At 35.0% G+C, this 20,272-nt stretch overlaps 1 protein-coding gene across 2 annotated transcripts in view; it reads right to left on the bottom strand.

Moving 5' to 3' along the window:
* COL21A1 (collagen type XXI alpha 1 chain) overlaps window positions 1-20,272 on the bottom strand; it is a 242,758-nt gene that overhangs the window by 29,793 nt on the left and 192,693 nt on the right. For both annotated transcript variants that reach the window (XM_072832540.1, XM_072832539.1), the window contains one exon: window positions 8,311-8,364. In XM_072832540.1, the coding sequence (XP_072688641.1) occupies window positions 8,311-8,364 (54 nt within the window). The remainder of the gene's footprint in view (window positions 1-8,310; window positions 8,365-20,272) is intronic.

The raw sequence follows: 20,272 nt of genomic DNA, 5'->3' as shown, positions 1-20,272 counted from the left end.
AACCACACTCAAGTATTTTTAAAATATTTCTCAAAAATATTAAAAAAAAATAAGAGCTCGTTAGAATGAAATAATCTAGTTACCAAAGTGTGCTTTTCCAGATCACATAAAAAATATACTAGTTTCCACACTTGTGAAAATAGAACAAATGGAAAACGTTCTCATTTCATCTGCTAAAAAAATAGCATTTATATGGTGCATGAATCCAGTATTAAAATAAATATGCCTTGTCTTGAATAACACTGTTAATTCTGTATTTTCATGCTTTGCAAATGGAGAATGTATTTGGACTAATTCAAAAGTATCATCTGATACCTTACAACAATGATAAAAAGTACACAAAACAACCCCAGTCCCTGTATGACTAAAGAACATAATTTTAAAGTCAAAGTCTTGGAAGCTTTGAAATCTAGACTAAATATCCTGTATAGATGGTGATGTAAGTTTCCTTTCACCCATTCTCTTCAAAAGAAAGGTGCATGTAATCAATCCCCATGTCAGTGAGAATACTGAGCCTATGTAAGCAACATGAGATTTTATTTACCCACAGATTACGTTACCCATTCTGAGAACTAACCATGCATCATTTCATATGTTGAATTACATTCATCACTCTTGTCATTTCAGAGTTCAATAAAGTCCTTTTTTGAGTTATAAGGACATGAATAAATGAGAAAGACTGAAATAAATGCATTTTAATGCTTATCAATAATTTTACAATGAATATATTCAAGAGATTTCTTCAAAACAACCAGAAAAAAATGATCAGTACCATAGACACAGAGCCTCCAAATATAAAATCTGCAATGTTGTTTTATGAAGTTTTTTGATGGTGGTCTCTTTTACTCTGCCAATGAAATCATTTGTATGGAAAGAATTAAATGGATCCTTTGATAAATCTGGTGGGATTTTATTAACTTATACAGATAATGGGCCAACATTTGCCTTTTATGTTTAAACAAAAAGATATAATAGTTTCATAGTCATTACAAGGCCAAAAGTCATATTTTGGGAAATCAAAATGTTGCAGATATTGCTTACAAATTCAATCATTTCTGCAGACAAATCAGATATGTATATGATTTAATTTAGATAAAACCTATTTCAAAATGCATTCTAAGAGTTACCCTCAACCAAGTTTTAAAACATAACCCTGGAGTTAGCAGGGAATTATTAAAATAATAAATACAAGTGAATTTCTCAAACATTCTAAGTTGTTTTATGTGAGCTGCCTTCACACTAAGAAATGCCAAGTGAAATTCTTAGGAGACATCAGGTTAAGGTTGTTTCACTCAACACATACCAAGGGTGTGCCACTCCTTGTGCCTGAAAGAAGAGTGGGGGAAAAAATGTCACAAATCTGTAGAAAAGATCTCAAAAAGTTTGCCACTCAATTGCAAATCAAAGAGGAACAATGACAGAATTTGGTTTTTTCCCCCTCTTAACCTTTCTTCTCAATGTAAGTAAAAAGTACAGTCAAGTAGGTAAATAAGGTTACTTCCCCATTACTAGTAAAATAAAGTGAATTATTCCACATGGGAAACCACCATAGTCTTTCAACATTAGCTTTCCTCAAGAATTTCATGGATATCTTTGGCATATAAGCATACAAATGACATGTCAAATAATGACGCCAGAGAGATTGATTAAACAATAGACCTACTTGTCTCTTAAGTACATGATGACTTGGACCAGTTCAGCAGCTAACATTACACCATAGACACAAGCAAAACATGTGGTTTAGCAAGAATTTGAAAGACATGAGGAAAGGAAACAAAAGCCTCTATAAGCCAATGTCCTCAAATATAGTACAGTGATCCCCACATCTTCATTCCTACAAAAATGATACCTCAAACATTTCCAGAATACAAAGGCTTAACACATCCTTATTTAAGAACATGTGCTCACCTCCATAGGTCCAGAAAATGTATCATCCTTTCTCTCATCCTCATGGAGCTTCAGGGATCTTGGCTCAAAGAATGGAATCCAGGCTCTGCCTACACTATCTTCACCATGAGCCACCTGGGGCTGGCTGATCAGGAGAGAACTAGCAACCAAGTGGCTCAGACTGAGCAAAAATGTTACGCTAAATACAGCATGTCATCAGGATTGAGCACCAGGACAAGAATAGCTATGAAGAAGAAGCAGTGGAAACACTGATACTGCAGATAATTTGGCCAGCAATAACTGGCTATGGCAAAATAGCTGGTCAACATGGTAATCTGACCTAAAAGCTCACTTGACCAAATATGCATGCTTCCAGTTTTTATCTTTCAACAAATGGTGAATTTTGGTGTGCTACTGCCCTGTCACCATCCACCTAACTGCTCAAGACAAAATCAGTTATGAGACGTTAGAAAAACATATTTCCAACAACTGAGGATTCCTTGAAGTAATCTGATTGTTCTTTATTCCTTGGCACAAAAACAAAAATATAGTCTGACAAGCTCAAGATCTTTTTTAAAAAAGAAACACTATAAAACAGTCAAATCCACGCCTTAATTTTTTTAAAATGTGTTACAAAAACAATGGCATGCTCAGGGGAGAAAATAAAATACAGATAAGCAAAAATAGAACATAACAGACATCAGAAACCCACCTGGGGATAAAATAAGCAAAGTAACCAAAAGATGATTAAACCATATGTTTACCATGTAGATTATTCCTTTAGATATACACATCCATAAAGTATCACATTTTAAAACAATGTTTAAATATGTACACATTTTATACAGTTTATATACATAATACATTTAGTACAGACATTAAAATTGTTTCAAATTTGCATGATGATGAAGAGTACAGAGAAGACATATGGGCTAGAAGTTACTAAACAGAATGACCCAAAAATGCAGAAAAACGAGAAGTGGAAGAAGTGAGTTTTTAAATACACATGAGAGGATAACAAAATTTATGAATCAGAAAATAGTGGTGGCAGAGGAGCTTGCTTTTAGCCAAATCATCATTTAAACTTATTTACGGGCTTTAATCCCAAATGTTTTTGATCAATACAGGTGCTGCCAAGTGTTTGCTAGGTATCAGTATGTGCTCACATGCCTTTTTACGTGGGTCCATTTCACAAATGATTGTTAAAGGTTATACCAGATGAAAACCCCAGTGTACTAGTTTCCTGTGGCTTCTGTAAAAAATCACCACAAACTTGGTTGTTTAAAAAACCACCATTTTATTATCTCGCGGTTCTGGAGGCCAGAAGTCTGAGGTCTGGATCTTGATAGGGTTGCACTCCCCCATAGAGGCTCCAAGGGAGAATCCATTCCTTGTCTCTTCCAACTCGTAGCTGCTAGCACTCCTTCACTCGGGGCTGCATCGCTCCAATATTGGCCACCATGTTCTCACCACTGCCTCTGAGTAACTTCAGATCTGTTCTTAGGGCCACCCCTCCGATAACCCAGGATAATTTCCTCATTAAAATACCCTAATTTAATCACATCTGCAAAGACCCTTTATTAAAATAGGATAACATTTACAGGTTTCAGGCATTAGAGTCTGATGATCTTGAAGGGGGGGGGGGAGTATTTTTCAACCTACTAGCCCTAGTATTCACAAAATTCTCTTAAAATTTCCTTGAATCTGACCCACTATTTCTTATGAGAATTTTATTAGTCTCCATTTTTATGTGTCTATTCTTCACTAATAACCCAAAGCATAGGCCACCTATATAAATGCCTTTGTTATTAGCTAGTTACGTTCCATTTGAAAATATCTTAGGATCACCCCCAGCCTAAACGGATTCTTCTTGCTCTCTTTCCTGCTTATTGCATGGTTTTCCTGTGTCATCATTCACACGATAGGTCTTTGAAAATCAACTTCTTTCATCTTAAGTGCCACATCCAATTAATCCTCAAGTTCTGCTGGTCCCCCTTCAGTTCATTTCAAATCAGTCCTACTCACCACCACCCCCCTCCACCCCCAACTAATGCTCCTGGCCTCATTGTAACTGCAGGGGATAGAGTTCAGCTAGACGCTGCCAGGCTCTGTTCTCTACCTTGGGCTCACCTTTACCCATTCTCTATTCTGCAGTCACAGTGATCTTTGTAAAACTTTCTGAATCTGATCAACTCACTCACCTACTTGAAACCTTTGTAAAGGTCCATTATTCTCAGATTTAAATTTCAGTGGCCCAGACAGGTGAGGCCCTTTTGAATGTGGTGCTACCTACGCCCACAACCTCATCTTATATTTCTATTCCATTTCTTCCGTGTCTCCTAGGCAGCCTGAACTTGTGTCAGCTTTTTCTAAAGTATCATGATTTCTTTTAATTCTACATTTTGGAACATACTACAGGTTCCTGCCTTGCCAGGCCAAACAACCAGCCAACTCCTATTGATACTCCAGAATTTAGCTAAGAGGGCACCTTGTTTAGGAATGTATCCTTACACACTTTAAACAAGTGAACTGTGCAGTATTTGTACTATATCTCAATAATGCTATCATTAAAAAGTAAAGAAGAGGGATGCCAGGGTGGCTCAGCAGTTGAGCGTCTGCCTTAGGTTCAGGGCATGATCCCAGGTCAGGAGATCAAGTCCCACATCAGGCTCCCCACAGGGAGCCTGTTTCTCTTTCTGCCTATGTCTCTGCCTGTGTGTGTGTGTGTGTGTGTGTGTGTCTTGAATGAATGAATGAATGAATGAATGAATGAATGAAATCTTAAAAAAAAAAAAAAAAGGAAAAGAATGAATGGGGCTCAGTGATGGTCCCAAACTCATTTAGTATTATACACATATTCTACAACTTCACCAGATCCCCTGTGCCCACCTCCCTAATACTTCTACTACACGGTAATGTCCTGGCTCATGTGACTGACTGACTGAAGGCAAGACGATGACAAATTCACCTTCACATTCTCCTTGAGTAGTAGCATGTCTGGTGCAGTGCAGACACTCAGTCAAGGTTTGTTGAGTGAATGACAAGATTACATAATCCTTCAACACAGTATTACATGGTTGAAAGCAATTATAGTAAGTCCAGCAAGTGTGGGTTTAAAGTCACCTGGATTGAAGTTAGGTATATATAATTTGAGGCTTAGAAAGTAAATTACTTTTGGGACTAAATTACTATTGGATTGACCAATACTTGCCTTTAAAATTCAAAGTATAGGCACTGGAATACAATTGCACTTTAGACAATATAATCATTTCCCAGTGAAATACAGTGGTTGTCCTCAATTTGAGTTCCAGCAGTTTGTGTTCATATTTATCAATCTGCTTACAGGGATGAATCATCATCCAGCTGTTATAAGCTGTGTTTAGTTAGCTTTAAAGCATTTTTCTAAGAGCTTCTGTCCTTCTAATTTAAGCTCCATTAATTTTTTTGGCTGCCACATTATAGAACAAATAAAGTGAACATGTCCTTTTTAGTGGGGCCAACTCATTCATTATAAATGCTTATAAACAGCATCCACATGCAATGGAAGAGTATTCATTTCTTTGTGTCACTAAATACATAGACTTTCTCTTTTCCTGTTTTCAAAGCTCTTCCACAAATAGTAAAGATCAATCTTCACAGGATGTTACTTCTGACAACCAAGTTTTCACTAATGGCCGAAAGAAGAGAATAATTTGTAATTCTGTTCCTTATTGTAAAAGAATACAGATCAGAAGAACTCTATCCAGATAATGTGGGCCAATTTTAGATGCTCAATCTGTTAAATGCTTTCCTAAGAGAGTATGTCTTCTGGCAGAGGAAACCTGGCTTCCCCTCCAGCGGTTGGCAGGAAAGAGAAACAGGGAGAGAAGAGGCAAGGGTCCCATTCTTGCCTTCCTTGATCTAGTGGGATGGAGTAGGAAAGAGTCTGAAGAGTTTCTCTTGGTAACTCCCAGTTTACTACCTGACTGGTTCAAAAGAGATTATATTCTAAATACCTCCACCATCCCACTACAGTTCTTTGCCCCCCTACCTTGCTTGCCTTTTTTAGAACTCTTGTGATTTAGCTTTTGTTTCTTTATCCTTTTACTGTCTCTCTCCCCGGCGAGGGTTATAAGCCTCCATGGGCAGTCCCTGGTGTTTCTCTCTCATCAAACCCAAAGACTTACACATTCTGGGAATGCAGTGAATGTTGGAAGGGAGCAAAGACAGAAAAGGTTGAAACTGGAAGGGTCACACTGCCTGAGATGGAAATTTATGCTAGAACAAAAGCTCTAGATAGGTCAATCTCGAGTAAAGTGGGAGCAGGAAGAGTAGGAGAAAACACAAATCAGCATCTGCTTCTAGCTGTGGTAAGGAATAGGCAGCCTTAGGAGAGCTAAACAAACCCTGAAGTGGTCCTAATTCACTACTTATTCTATTTGGTTTAATTAACAGGATCGCAAAAATATTATTTTTAAAGTAAATATATGCTGCTCATGTTGCATTATGATGGTTCATGTAGACTTGCTGGTCAGTCTGCCCTTTCTAACATTGTTTCTGTGAGAGAATGAGTCACAAACTCCAAATAACTGACTCACCAAGATTTAGAACATAATCAACTCAAATTATAACCTGGTTTTCATTTCAATTGCCTCTTATTTCCCTCTTCTTTACCTTTTTAACTTCCTCGTTCTCTCACTTCTCCATCTTCCCTCCCTGTCCCTGTGTTCATGTACGTGCACGCACATGTGCTTGCATGCACACACACACCTTATATTCTCTCTGAAGAACATAAACAAACATACCCAGTCTCATATCCAGTAACCAAGTCTTATAATTCTTCCTTAATAATAAAATTTGTGAGTCAGATATACTGAGCTCACACTCCAGTCCAATTCACATCTGAGCTGAGGCCTGATTTGCCCCATCTGTCAAAATAGCCAGCTCATTAGTGTCCTGATTCCAGTCTCTTCTCCTTTCAATCTATCCTGCATATACCAGAAGTTCAAAACTGCCTCTAAAGCACTACTCGGCATCACGTTAATCGTTTTTTTTTTTTTTTTCTCATATCACTTCCATGGCAAGTGAATAAAGTAATTTCTGAAAAAATTCCTGAATTCACAGTCCAGGATCTCCATCTTCCCAACTTCACTTCCTATCACTGCAGACTCAGGGCCGCATTCTAATCATTTCAATTATTTCTTAGGCATACACTTAACCATCTGAACCTGTGTATCTTCACTCATATTCCTTTTCCGTCTAGTCTTCCTTTCTTTCCCAGTCACTTTTATGATCAAATCTAGCCCCAAGTCCTTGGTAAAAATTTCTCCATCACCTCATGATACAAGATTCCCTTTCTATATTCCTTCAGTACTTAGGATACCTCCATGCATTTGTGCAATATTTTAACAATTGTTTTTCATATATTTCCTATGTAAGCCTCATAACAACATAGTGAAATGGGTATTATAAGTATGTACACTTTAGAGACCAGGAAAAGGTTTCCAGAGATGTAAATACCCCATTTGGCATTTACCATAAATTGGCTCAGGTTCGTAATTATTTCCATCATTTTTCTGCTGTCTTCCAAACTAGATTATAAACTCCGGGAAGGCACTGGCTATGTAGAGAACTTGCCTCAGTGCATTATAATACACAAAATGAGAACTCAATAAACATTTGATTGAACAATTCTAAGAGTATTTCAAGCTATGCACCCCATTTAAGAAGCTTCAGTGCTTTCTCTCCTTCCTCTTCTGTTCAGTATTTAGATTCTGAATACATACCTGAACACTCTGTGATAAGATGCAATATATCCTGGCTCTTTTTAAATTTCTTAACCTAGTCATCCCCCAAACTGAAAATTCCCCTAAAAATAAGTTACTTTGATGACTAAAATGGGACTAGCTGGTATTTCAATGTTGACTAATGTTGGCCAATGTTAGCCATGAGTGGTAGGAATAAAAGGTGGAGAACTCTGTAAGTGAAGTTGAGTCATCTGGCACACTTGTTAAAAACACTTATATCCAGGATTCAGATCCAGTGCTTTCTCAATCATGTTTCCTTACTCCAATTTTTATTGAACACATGACCCCAGAGAGCATACTACAAAACAATGAACCAGTGACAAAGTAACACTGACTGTAGGCTCAGCAACTGACCATACTGTCCATATTAACCATTTGTTTGTGTGGCCATGAGTACTCGTGATTGTAATCCATACTGTATATGACTTTTCCTGCTAGTGACATTCTTCCTGCTTTGTCAACAAAAGGATTAAATAAATATCTCATCGTTTTACAATGTTCCATAAAGAACTGTTACAACATCTAAGTCTGGAAGTCACTGAACAAGAACAGGGCACCTGACAGGAGTATTTAAATAGAGGATTCCAGCACAGGAAAAGAACATCATATTTTAGAACTGAATTCAGAAGGTACTCACAGGCTCTCCCCGTGATCCATCCTGACCTGGAGCACCTGGAGGTCCTACTTCTCCCTTTTAAAGGTTAAGAAAAGGGGGGGGAGAGAGAAAGAGTTCCACTTTCAGGCATGCTTATAAAATAATAACATATAACATTAAATACTAAAGCACATTAGATATAAACATTATTTCTAGATTATTAGTAATGATGTTAAACAGTTACAGGTGGAAACTGTACTTGTGAGTACAGCATAACATACAGAATTGTTGAATCACTATGCTGTACACCTGAAATCATCTATAACACTTCAATTAAAAAAATATAACATGTTATGCCAACTATACTTTAATAAAAAATAAATATTAAGTAAATAATAGAAAATAAAATTTTGAGTATCTATGAAAAATTCTAACAAGAGCACAGGATTTTTTTAGGTACAATTATAGATTTCTATTAACCAGTTAGGTTAAAGGCCTAAATAAAAGGAGATCTATATCCTGTTTATGGATAGAAAAACTCAATCATAGTCTTGTAGCTATAAAGTCTTCATAGCACAAAGATGTTAGATGTCACCAAGGTAATCAAAGTTTCAAAAGAAATCCCAAGAAGATTTTTGTTGTTATTTGGCAAAATGATTACAGGATTTAAGTAGAAAAACAAATTACCCAATAGCCAAGATGATCTAAGAGAAAGCCAGGAAGGTGAAATCAATTTGTTCCTAAACACATATGCCTCTGTGAGAGTGAAAGGTGTACACCACCAACCCCGGGGAGAGAGAAAAGATCAGTGGAATATAAAAGGGAACCCAAAATTGCCTTCAATATATTCAGTATCTGGAAATGAGCTGTAACTGCAGCAAATGGTACTTGGACAATTAAATGTCATTTAAAAAAAAAAAAAAAAACTAATAATCACACACGTGCATGCATAGAGGAAATGAAGACCAAGGCATGAAAAAGAAAACTTAAAATATTTTAGAAGAAGATATACAAACCATATTTATAATCTGGGAGCAGAGAAAAATTTTTAAAATAAAATGTAATAAAACAAACCATATTTTGGTTATCTGATTACACTAAAAATATAGTGCTTATCAAAAAATACTTTAAAAGTCTAAAGCAGACTGCAGGTTAGAATAATAAACTTGCAGGTGATAACAAAGGGTTAGCAAATTAGTATCTAGAATTTAAAAGCCTTCTAATATTCATAAAAGAAATAAAATATAAAAACAGATTACATTAAATATATATGAAATTTAAAAATTCCTTCTGGATTATTGATTTTAACCCGTCCTGACATCAAGTAACTTATTATAAAATTCATAAAGTGACTATGTCAATATCAAATCTATATATGGCAGCAAATAACTGAGTTAATTCATAAAGTAACTCTGGTACTATGCACTTGGCGGCAGATAACTGAGTTAATTCATAAAGTAACTCTGGTACTATGCACTCACTCTTATGAGAGTAAGACATTACTTATCAACAAAGTAAATGTGACCAAGGTTTATATCAACTCTTTCATATTTATTTTTATTTTCCTTTTTACTTTAAAGTTGATCATTCTGTTGGAATGGAGCCAATAGATTGGATCATTCTTTTGGATCTATTAGAATTGATCATTCTAATTTGACCTTGCCTCCCAACAGTTGCATTTTATTTATTTATTTTTTAAGATTTTACTTTTTTATTTCAGAGAGAGAGAAAGACAGTGAGAGTGAGAGAGAGAGAGAGAGAGATCAGGAGCAGTGGGGAGGGGTAGAAGGAGAAACAGACCCCCTGCTGAGCAGAGAGCCAGCAAGACTCTGGGATCGTGACCTGAGCAAAAGGCAGATGTTTGACTGAGCCACCAAGGTGCCCAAAACAGTTGTATTTTATTTTATCTTATTTTTTTAATATTTTATTTATTTATTTATTCATAGAGACAGAGAGAGAGAGAGAGAGGCAGAGACACAGGCAGAGGGAGAAGTAGGCTCCATGCAGGGAACCCGACGTGGGACTCGATCCAGGGTCTCCAGGATCACACCCCGGGCTGCAGGCAGCGACAAACCGCTGCGCCACCAGGGCTGCCCCAAAATCAAAATAGGGATGCTGGGGTCCTTCAGATCAGGTCGTGATCCTGGAGTCCCAGGATCGAGTCCCAGGTCAGGCTCCCTGCACGGAGCCTGCTTCTCCCTCTGCGTCTCTGCCTCTGTGTCTCTCGTGAATAAATAAATAAAATCTTTTAAAGAATACAATAAAGCTTTCATTAAAAACTGAGTTATTTATGTTATTAAATTATTTGGAATTTTAATTTAGTATCCACCTATTTAAAATAAACACCTAAAGTGCTTATTTTTAGATGGCTATAAAAACTAGCATAGTTTTTAGTTACATGCCTTTCAATTACAATGCTCAAATTATTTAAGCATATTATTTTAAATCCACTCTTAGCATCCTCAAAGCTTTTCTCAAATTGCCAGTGTATATAAAACCATCTGACACTATACTTAATAAATATTAGCTGAATTTATTCCTAAAATATATAATATAGAGTCAACACAGGAGGGCAGGAGGGAGAAGCCTCTTAAGATACACAAATAGGCACATCCTCAGACATTTAGGCTTTTTGAAGCCTAACAGTCATTAGGAGCCATGATTTTGTTTTCTGTTCCGCGAAGTTCATTGCATCACAACAGGTAATGTTCTCTTCAATTATGCCACACTTTGTTTCATACAAGAGAAAACATTTCAGTCTACATGAGAGCAAGAAAGTAAAGCAAAAGCATTTTTCTTGTAAATACTTCAAATGCCTGAGTTGAAATAGGTCTAATGGGTGAAAGAGTCTCAGAATACATATGTACTGATGCATATGCCAACAATGTTTTCCATAGTTTCATATTTTTTTTTAATTTTTATTTATTTATGATAGTCACACAGAGAGAGAGAGAGAGGCAGAGACATAGGCAGAGGGAGAAGCAGGCTCCATGCACCGGGAGCCCGACGTGGGATTCGATCCAGGGTCTCCCGGATCGCGCCCTGGGCCAAAGGCAGGCGCCAAACCGTGGCGCCACCCAGGGATCCCCATAGTTTCATATTCTAATGAATTTCCCAAAACTGTGGAAAATGAATCACAGAAGTTAGAACCAATACAACCTGCCTAACATAATCAGTATTTAGAAAAAAATTCAGCCATATTACATTATGGAATATGGATATTACATTATGGAAACACGGATTCTCCCATTTTCATGAATTCTTACATTTCATAAGCACAGTGAAATACCAATTCCAGCCAAATAGTTCATCTGTTCCAATTTTATTTACAAACACTAGCTGACAGCTGACAACAGAGGGAGTAAAGAATAACGTTTCTTTAAATTAACCAAATTGGGAAGGGAGGTGCTGCTGGCCTAATGGTTCTACAGAAAAGCTTATGAAAATACCAAAGAGAAACAAAGATATTTTTAGGATCCACTAAGCTTAAAAGCTCTAGGTCAAAAAGTCTGAAAAATTAAAGAAACAGGATATGCTGGGACCTAATAAAGCAAGGAAATACTGCAATGACTATATATATTAACAGTCAGGAGGATTCATCCAAGCCATTGGTTCTCATGTATGGCCCTCACATCAGCCAGCAGAGCTTCACTTCATGTGGGAACTTCAAAGTGCAAAATTCCAGGCTCTCCTGCAAACCTAATCAATCAGAAACTCTGGATGGTGGAGCACAGAAATTAGTTTTAACAGATGATTCTGATGATCTGAGGACCACAGCATATCTAAGTCTTTCGGCCACTTACCTTCCCATACCTCCATGTACTGTCATATGTGACTTGCTAAGCACATGTAGTTTAGCTCTTCTGTATATAAAGGGAAAAGGGCAGTTGTCAAATAGTAAAATCAAATCTGGGATTACATAACTATTTTGGCTGGTAAAAAATTCTCCTTTTACTTCTCCAATGACCCAATCTTTGTTTTTTTTTTTTTTTTTCAATTGGCATGAAGCTTTTTGAAAAGTAACTAATCCTCATCAAGGATTAGCAATAACCAAGTCCCCAAATTATTTGAGGATTTATTTTTATTGCTACTTCTTGTACATAATGATACATAGTTATATGAACAAAGTATCACTTATTCTTTATCATCTACAGCATTGATTCTTATACTAGCTGCATCAAAACTTCCTGGAGAGGGCAGCCTGAGTGGCTCAGCAGTTTGGCACTGCCTTTGGCCCAGGGCATGAATCTGGAGTCCCAGGACTGAGTCCCATGTCGGGCTCCCTGCATGGAGCCTGCTTCTCCCTTTGCCTGTGTCTCTGCGCCTCGCTCTCTCTCTCTCATGAATAAATAAAATCTTAAAAAAAAAAAAACTTCCTGGAGAAATTGTGGACTCCACTCCAGAGTTTCTGATTCAACAGGTGTGGGGCAGATGCCAGGAATTAGCATTTCCAACAGGTTCCCAAAAAGTGCTGATATGGTAGCCTTTGCGACCACTGCTCTAGACCATGTCTCAAGATACTTACATAGCCCTTCTTCTCTTGCAACACCTCTCTACAATGACACTGTATAGTTTTACACCTGGCACTGAGTTTTACAACAGCCAGGCTATTCAACAGGTATCTTGTATATATAGGTGTTTTCTGACTTGCACATTCTTTAAAGGCAAGAAATATATACATGAGTTTTCTTTTATTACCTAGAATGCTTAGAATTGTGCTAAACAGAATGTAAAACTATATATAAGGGTATACGTCCCCTTCTTTAAAAACACTAAAGCATATCAAAGGAGGAGGAACGCGATGTTTATTGTTTAATGCTGAATATCAAGGGGATAAAGGAAATGGGGGAAAATACTTATACAGCATTTGCTGTTGTAAAATCATGCATACCAGTTATCACAAGATAGAGGTGAATAATCTCTACCGAGAAAGTCTCCTTTTGACTGACTGAATGATGTTTCATTGGGAGATGAAGGATGATTTCTTTGGGGCTATTTACCAAAAAATAATTAAATGCAAAATACAACTAACCTGTGAAATTCATTATTGTGACCAGAACCTAATATGATCATTTGATTGCTTTCATAACATGGAGAACCTGGTAAATGTCGATTTGTTTAGCTGGTGGAAAAAGGCATATAGCATGCCCCTAACTCTAATTTACCATTTTTGTAATTTATCCTATTATTAATTTCTTTCTTGATATAAAGGAATTGAAAAAATGTCATGCTAAAACATTATTTCTAAATCCAGTTTCTACAGCTAATGTCAAAGATGATTTATTCCACAAAAAGCAGCTATTTTTAAGAAGGAAATTTAACCAAAAACAGACGTGTAAAACTTGCATTGCATGTGTATTTCCTTTCATGCTATGGTCTCTAGTACTCACCCACAAAAAATTAAAAGAATGGAGAGTAATTTAGGTTGTGGTCATAGCAACCCTCAAAATCAGGTGGCTGACCATTAAAATATAACTTAATTTTGAGGAGTTTCCTTACTTTGTCGTTTAATACTTTATTTTGACTTTGAACTTACTACACAGTTTATTCTTAGTTCGTAAACAAATCTTTAGCATGCCAAGGGATATACAGAAAAATGTAAGACTTAGGGAACCTTTTGCCAGCTTACCAAATAAACAGACAAGAAGTTTGGGAGGAATCATACAGAGAGTGGAATCATACAAACTAGGCCTGGAATTCTAGCTCTGCCATGTAACTGACTGCATTTCTGGGTAAATTAATTCACCTGTCTTAATGTGACCTCACTGTCTAAGTGACATTAATACTCCCAACATGACGGATTTTTTTTTTTTTTAAGAAAATCAACTAAGAGGCTTTGTGAAAATGCCTTGCCATCTCTCTAGGCACAGAAGGGATGATTCATAAAAGTTAACTGCTCCACTGCCACCAAATTTTGGAGTCTAGGGGCACCTGGGTGGCTGAGCCTCTGCCTTCAGCTCAGGGTGTGATCCCAGGGTCCTAGGATGGAGTCCTGAATTGGGCTCCCTGCAGGGAGCCTGCTTCTCCCTTTGCCTATGCCTTTGCCTATGTGTGTGTCTCTCTCTCTGTGTCTCTCATGAATAAATAAATAAAATCTTCAAAAACAAGTTTAGGTCTTAACAATCCTATGTCTTATGATTTGTTTTAGCCTGCATGATTTTCAAATAATATGGCATTTTTATATATCTACTGCTAGGGCTTAGCATTATTATTTTTAAAAATGAGTATCAAAATGTTACTAAACCTATCAGTGAATTTTATTATAGACTCAATCTTTTAAAAGAGAAAAATTTCAGATTTCTTTTAAAAGAAAAGACTAACTCTATGTCTGAGATAAGAGAAACAGCTAAAAATTACTGAAAAAGAAAGCAAACAATAGAAGAATGTGCAAAAGTTTAGCAAGCAAGTAAGAATAATCAAAAAGAAAAAATGCAATTCTGATACATAAAAAGTAGATTTCCAGCTAAAATTATTAGGGGAGACAAAAAAGTGATAGTTGATAATGTCAAAAGCCACAATCCAAAATTAAGATGTAACATTACAAATATCTATGCAACAGATAAAGATTACATTCATGAAACAGATAGAAGAATAGATGAAAATGACTAGAGGACACAAATACCTCACTTTCTGTCCCAAAAAGGTAAAACAAAACAAAAATTAAGTATGCAGAATATTTAAAGAATATATTCAATAAAGAAAATTTTACAAAAGAATATTGAGTTTCACATTCTCAAAATAGAGATTTACCTTCGTATATGACAGGAAACATTTCTGACAATTGACCATTTATAATAAATCCAAGAAAAATTGTAACAAATCCAATTAAGAAGAAATGATACATAACACTGATATAGTACAGTAAAACCAGAAATTGACAACAGAATCAAAATAAAAGGATTTTAAACCTAAAATTTTTTAGACTTTTAAACAATTTCTAAGAGAAAATCAATATTATAGAATTTCTAAAAAATAATGTTAATGAAAACATTGCACATTAAAATAAAGGGAATAGGGATCCCTGGGTGGCTCAGTGGTTTAGCGCCTGCCTTTGGCCCAGGGCCTGATCCTGGAGACCCGGGATCGAGTGCCGCGTCGGGTTCCTGGCAGGAGCCTGCTTCTTCCTCTGCCTGTGTCTCTGCTCCTCTCTCTCTCTCTCTCTCTCTCTCTCTATGTCTATCATGAATGAATGAATGAATGAATAAATAAATAAATAAATAAATCTTTAAAAAAATAAAAAATAAAGGGACTACAGTTGAAGCAATAATCAAAAAATATGTATAATTTAAATACTAAAAGCAAAAATTAGGCAAGAAAATAAATGAATTCAATAATCAATTGTAAAATCTAGAAAAAACATGAGAAAAAAGTAGTATAGACAAAAATAAACACACCAAAAGTGGAAAATTAATGATTAAATTACAGTGTTGGATCTTTCAAAAAAAAAAAAAAACATAATAGAGAAGCCAAAATTTCATTTATAATCAAGCAAAAAACAAAAACAAAAAAAAAACTAGAATGCAAAAGCATAAATATCCTAAGAAACAACAAAGGGGGATTACTGAAACCAAGAAAACTTCTTAAAAACCAGAAAGGAATTTGCATAATTCTGTACAAGTCATTTGAAAAATCTAGATGAAATGGCTAATTTCCTAAGAGAATGAAAATTTACTATTATGAGAGATAGAGTGCTTAAGCCAATCAATTTCCACATAAGAAATAAGAGAAAGTTACCAAGAAACTATTCAACATAAAGAGCATAAGGCCCAGATGACAACGGAGAAGATGACGGAAAACTCTGCAGTGCGATGAATTCAATCATAACCACCAGTAATACATGATTATTACAAAATATATAATATCAAGAGTGAAAGAACATTAAAAATTCTACATTAAGAGGACAAGAATATGGCACAAAAATAGGCAAATAGATCAATGTAACAGAACAGAAAGCCCAGAAATAAACCCATGTATATAGGGTCAATTAATCTTTGACAAGGCAGAAAAGAATATCCAATGGGAAAAAGACAGTCTCTTCAACAAATGGTGTTGGGAAAACTGGACAGCTACTAGCAAAGAATGAAACTAGACTGCTGACTTATACCAAACACAAAGATAAATTCAAAATGTGATAACTGAAACTATAAAAATCCTAGAAAAGAGCACAGGCAGTAATTTCTCCAACATCAGCCATAAAAACTATTTTTTAGATATGCCTCCTGAGGCAAGGGAAACAAAAGTAAAATAAACTATTGGGACTACATCAAAGTAAAAGGCTTCTGCACAACGAAAAAAACAATCAACAAAACTAAAAGACAACCTCCAAAATGGGAGAATATATTTGCAAGTAATGTTTCTAACAAAGGGTTAGTATCCAAAAAATGTAAAGAATGTATACAACTCCACAACCAAAAAAACCAAGTAATCGAATTTAAAAATGGGCAGAAGACATGAACAGACATTTTCCCAGGAAGACTTACAGACAGCCAACAGATCCATGAAAAGATGCTCATCATCACTTATCATCAGGGAATGCAAATCAAAACTACAATTAGATATCTTCTCATACCTGTCAGAATGGTTAAAATATAAAACACAAGAAACAAGTGTTGGAGAGGATGTGGATAAAAAGGAATCCTTATGCACTTTTGGTGGGAGCACAAACTGGTACAGCCACGGTGGAAAACAGTATGGAGGTTCCTCAAAAGTTTAAAAATGGAACTATCCTATGATCCATAATTGCATTACTAGGTATTTACCCCAAGAATACAAAAACACTAATTAAAAGGGATACATGTACCCCTTTTTATTGTAACATTATTTACAATAGACAAATTAAGAAAGTAGCCCAAGTATCCATCAATAGATGAATGGATAAAGAAGTGATATACACCCCCTACTCACAAAAAATATTATTCAGCCATAAAAAATAATTAAATTTTGCCATTTTCAACAACATGGATGGAGCTACAAAGTACAATGCTAAGTGAAATAGACAAATACCATGTGATTTTACTCATATGTGTAATTTAACAAAGCAAATGAGCAAAGAGAAATAAAAGGGAGAGAAAAACCAAGAAAAAAGACTCTTAACTATAGAGAACTTATGGTTACCAGAGGGAAGGCCCATGAGGGGATGGATGAAATAGGTGATGAGGATTAAAGAGTACACTTTTCATGATGAACACTGAGTAAAGATAGAATTGTTGAATCACTGTACTGTACACCTGAAACTAATGTAACACTGTATGATAACTACACTGGAATTAAAAATTTGAACATAACAAAATAAATAATTTTAAAAGGACAAGAATATTGCAGTGTTATACATAAAATATGCAAACAAACTGAAAATGAAATGAAATTAACTAATTTCTTGAAAGGTACAAATTACCAAAACTTACTCAAGAAGAGAAACTTAAAAAGCCCAATATTTAGTAAAGGGATTTCATCAGTAATTAGAATCTTCTTTACACTTACAAAGCTCAAATCCAGATGATTTCATTGGGAAATTCTACCAAACAAGGAAACGATGATACCATTTCTACACAAACTCTTTCAGAAAGAAAAGCTAGTATTATCCTGATACCAAAGCCATACAAAAAAATCACAAGAAAACTACTGACCACTATCTCATGAAGACAGACATAAAAGTCCATAATAAAGTATTTCCTAATTGAATCCAGTAGTATATAATAATATAAAATAGCCAATTGGCATTTATCCCACTAATGCAAGATTAGTGTAACAAACAAAAATCAATGTTATACATATTAATGAAAAAAGGGAGAAAAATAATACAAATCAATAAATGCAGAAAAATGTTTTTGACAAAATTCAACACCTAATCATAACTAAAGAGAAAAACTCTTAAAAGACTACAAATAAAAAGGAACTTCCTCAAGCTGGTGAAGGGTTTCTACATAAAACCAACCACTAACAGTTACTGGTAAAAGACTACCTAATGAAAGAAAAAAAAAAAAAAAGACTACCTAACATCAGAAAAAGGCAAAAATGTCCACGCTCAGTCCTTCAATACTGTATTGGAGGGCCTGTAGAGTGAAATAAAATTACTAAAATAATTTTAAGTCATATAGATTAGAAGAAGAAAACTGTTTTTATTTCTAAACAATATTATCATTTATCTATGTAAAAAAAATCTAAGGAATTTACAAAATAAGTTGCAGGAATCAATGAGTTTAGCAATATATTGTAAGATATATGATCAACATACCCAACTAATTCTATTTTCATATGCTGGCAACAAAAAATAAATAAATCTTGAAAAATCTATTCACAAGAGTATTTTAAAAATAAAATATTGGGGTGCAAATTTAAAAGATACTTAAGATCTGTACACTGAAAACTACAAAACATTGCTGAGATAAATTAAAGAAAAATTATAATTGTAATGACATACCAGTCATGGATTGGAAGACTTACTGTTACAACCATAACTCTCCTCAAATAAGTGTAAAGATATGTATATACTGTCTTCTAAGAGAGCCTTGCTGCCCCATCTTGAGTAGGAGCTGGACTTGGTAACCCAATTCCAAAAAATGAATGTGGAAGGGAAAAAGCAGTATCTTCATAGTGAAGAAACATGACAAATACTACCATAGCCAAATGATCAAAGTTAATATAATCAATGACTAATCATGTGGATAACAATACCCCCTCATATGAAATGGGCACTTAACCTTTGTGTTATCCTTCTCTCCCCACCAAAACAAAATAAAACAAAAACAAAACCTGTAATTCCAGCCTAACATGAGGAAAACATCTGAAATACCCACATTGAGTAACATTGTACAAAATACCTAACCAAAGCTCTTCAAAACTGTCAAAGTCATGAAAAACACAAAACTGAAATTATCATAGATTGGAAGAGACTAAAGAGGCATAACAAAATAATGCTTTATGGTATATCCTCAATTAGATCATGCAACAGACATTAGTGAAAAACTAATAAAATTCAAATAAACTATGGAGTTCAATTTACAGCAATGTGTTGATACTGATTTCTTGGTTTTAACAAATGTGCCATAGTAATGTAAGGTGTTAACATCAGGAGAAACTGGGTAAACTATGTACAGGAACTCTGTGTACTCTATCTGCAACTTTCCTGTAAATCTAAAATTATTTCAAACAAAAAAGTATACTTCATAGAACTCAGAAGACTTTTCTGTAAAATTTTTCAGGCTGACACTTCGGCTTATGTGGAATTTACATACACCTAGTATATTCATTACAATTTTAAAAAGAAAAACAAATTTAGATACCTACACTGTCAGATTTCAAGACTCTAAAGCTATGATAATCAAGACAGCGTGTTGTTGACAAAAGAAGTACAGATTAGTGGAGAGTCCAAAAATAGTTTCACATGCATCAATCAAATCTTATTTGGCAAAAATGCTCATGTAATTCAATGGGAAATGATAGTCTTTTTAACAAATGATCCTGAAAGAAGTGGGTCTACTAATGAAAAAAAAAAATCAATCTTGACTTTTTCCTCATGTTATACATAGAAATTAAAATCATCAAAATGAATCCTAGGCCTAAATTTAAAGGCTAAGATGATAAAATTTTAGAAAATATAATTTTCTAAGTGTTCAGAAAAATCCAATTCTTTTTCTTTTAGAAGAAAAGAGAAAATCTTGTAACTTTAGGTTAGGTAAATATTCTTAAATATGACACAAAAGGCATGAACCACAAAAAAACAAGAAATTGGACTTCATCCAGATTAAAAACTTTCCCCTATCCAAAGACACAACTAAGAAAGTGAAAAAACAATCCAAAGATGTCAAGGAAGTATTTTCAAACATATATCTGATAAAGGAGTTATATCCAAAATACATAAGGAAGTCTTACAGCTCATTAATAAGAAAATAAAACCCCAAATTTTAATAAATGGTCAAATGTTTATTGAATAGACATCTCACAAAATAAGATCAGACCAACGGGCCAACCAGCCCATAAAAAGATTGCCAGTCATAATGGAAAT

The sequence above is a fragment of the Canis lupus genome, chromosome 7 (assembly GCF_048164855.1).
Source record: "Canis lupus baileyi chromosome 7, mCanLup2.hap1, whole genome shotgun sequence".
Classification (NCBI taxonomy): domain Eukaryota; kingdom Metazoa; phylum Chordata; class Mammalia; order Carnivora; family Canidae; genus Canis; species Canis lupus.
This window is presented reverse-complemented; position numbering and strand designations above follow the sequence as displayed.